Here is a 719-nt window from a genome sequence, read left to right as displayed (position 1 = left end):
CTCTTCCTGCTGCTGCTGCTGCAGCAGACTGCCGCTGTTGCGGCGCCTCTTCGCTGTGGGGCCCCACAGCGCAGCCTGGGGACAAAACATGAGCAGCAAACACCCACAGCAGCTGCTGCTGCTGCTGCTGCTGCTGCTTCCTGCGTTAACTGCGTCGCGGCTGCACTAGCCGCAAGCTGCTGCTGCTGCTACAACAGCAAATTGCAACGGCTGCCGTTTTCGCCCATACTGCTGCTGCTGCTCCTGCATCTGCTGCTGCTGCTGCTGCTGCTGCTGCTGCTACCTTGTAGCTTCATAAAGGCATCCCAGTCCCAAGCCTCCTGGCCGCAGCAAGGCCACTGTTTAACTCCGTCGTGAAAAACAGGCATCAGCTGCAGCAGCAGCAGCAGCAGCAAATGAAGCAGCAGCAGCAGCAGCAAATGGAGCAGCAGCAGCAAGTGCAACAGATGAGCAGCAAATGCGGCAGCCGCTGCAGCAACACCGGCAGAGATACCATCAATGCAGCAGCAGCAGCAGCAGCAACAGCAGCAGAGAAACCACCACTGCAGCAGCAGTAGCAGCGGCGCACGCGAGAACGCAGACAGCAGCAACACCAGAGGCAGCACCCGACCCAGCAGCTGCAGCAGCAGCACAGCACGTAGCAGCAGCAGCAGCAGCAGCAGCAGCATCTCACCTTGTGATGTCTGCAAGAGTCTTCCTTGTTGCTGCTGGGGTCAAAG

General features: G+C 59.7%; 1 protein-coding gene across 1 annotated transcript in view; it reads left to right on the top strand.

The window, feature by feature from the left end:
• Positions 1-364: 364 nt before the first annotated feature.
• Positions 365-719, top strand: part of ETH_00033955 (uncharacterized protein) — a gene marked incomplete at both ends in the record, with an annotated part of 567 nt that continues 212 nt past the window's right edge. Inside the window, one exon of the mRNA XM_013374449.1 lies at positions 365-719. Coding sequence (XP_013229903.1) covers positions 365-719 — 355 coding nt within the window.

The sequence above is a fragment of the Eimeria tenella genome, genomic scaffold (genome assembly GCF_000499545.2).
Source record: "Eimeria tenella Houghton genomic scaffold, Eth_scaff2048, whole genome shotgun sequence".
NCBI lineage: Eukaryota > Apicomplexa > Conoidasida > Eucoccidiorida > Eimeriidae > Eimeria > Eimeria tenella.
The sequence above is the reverse complement of the archived record's forward strand: the minus strand, read 5'-3'. Positions and strand labels throughout refer to the sequence as shown.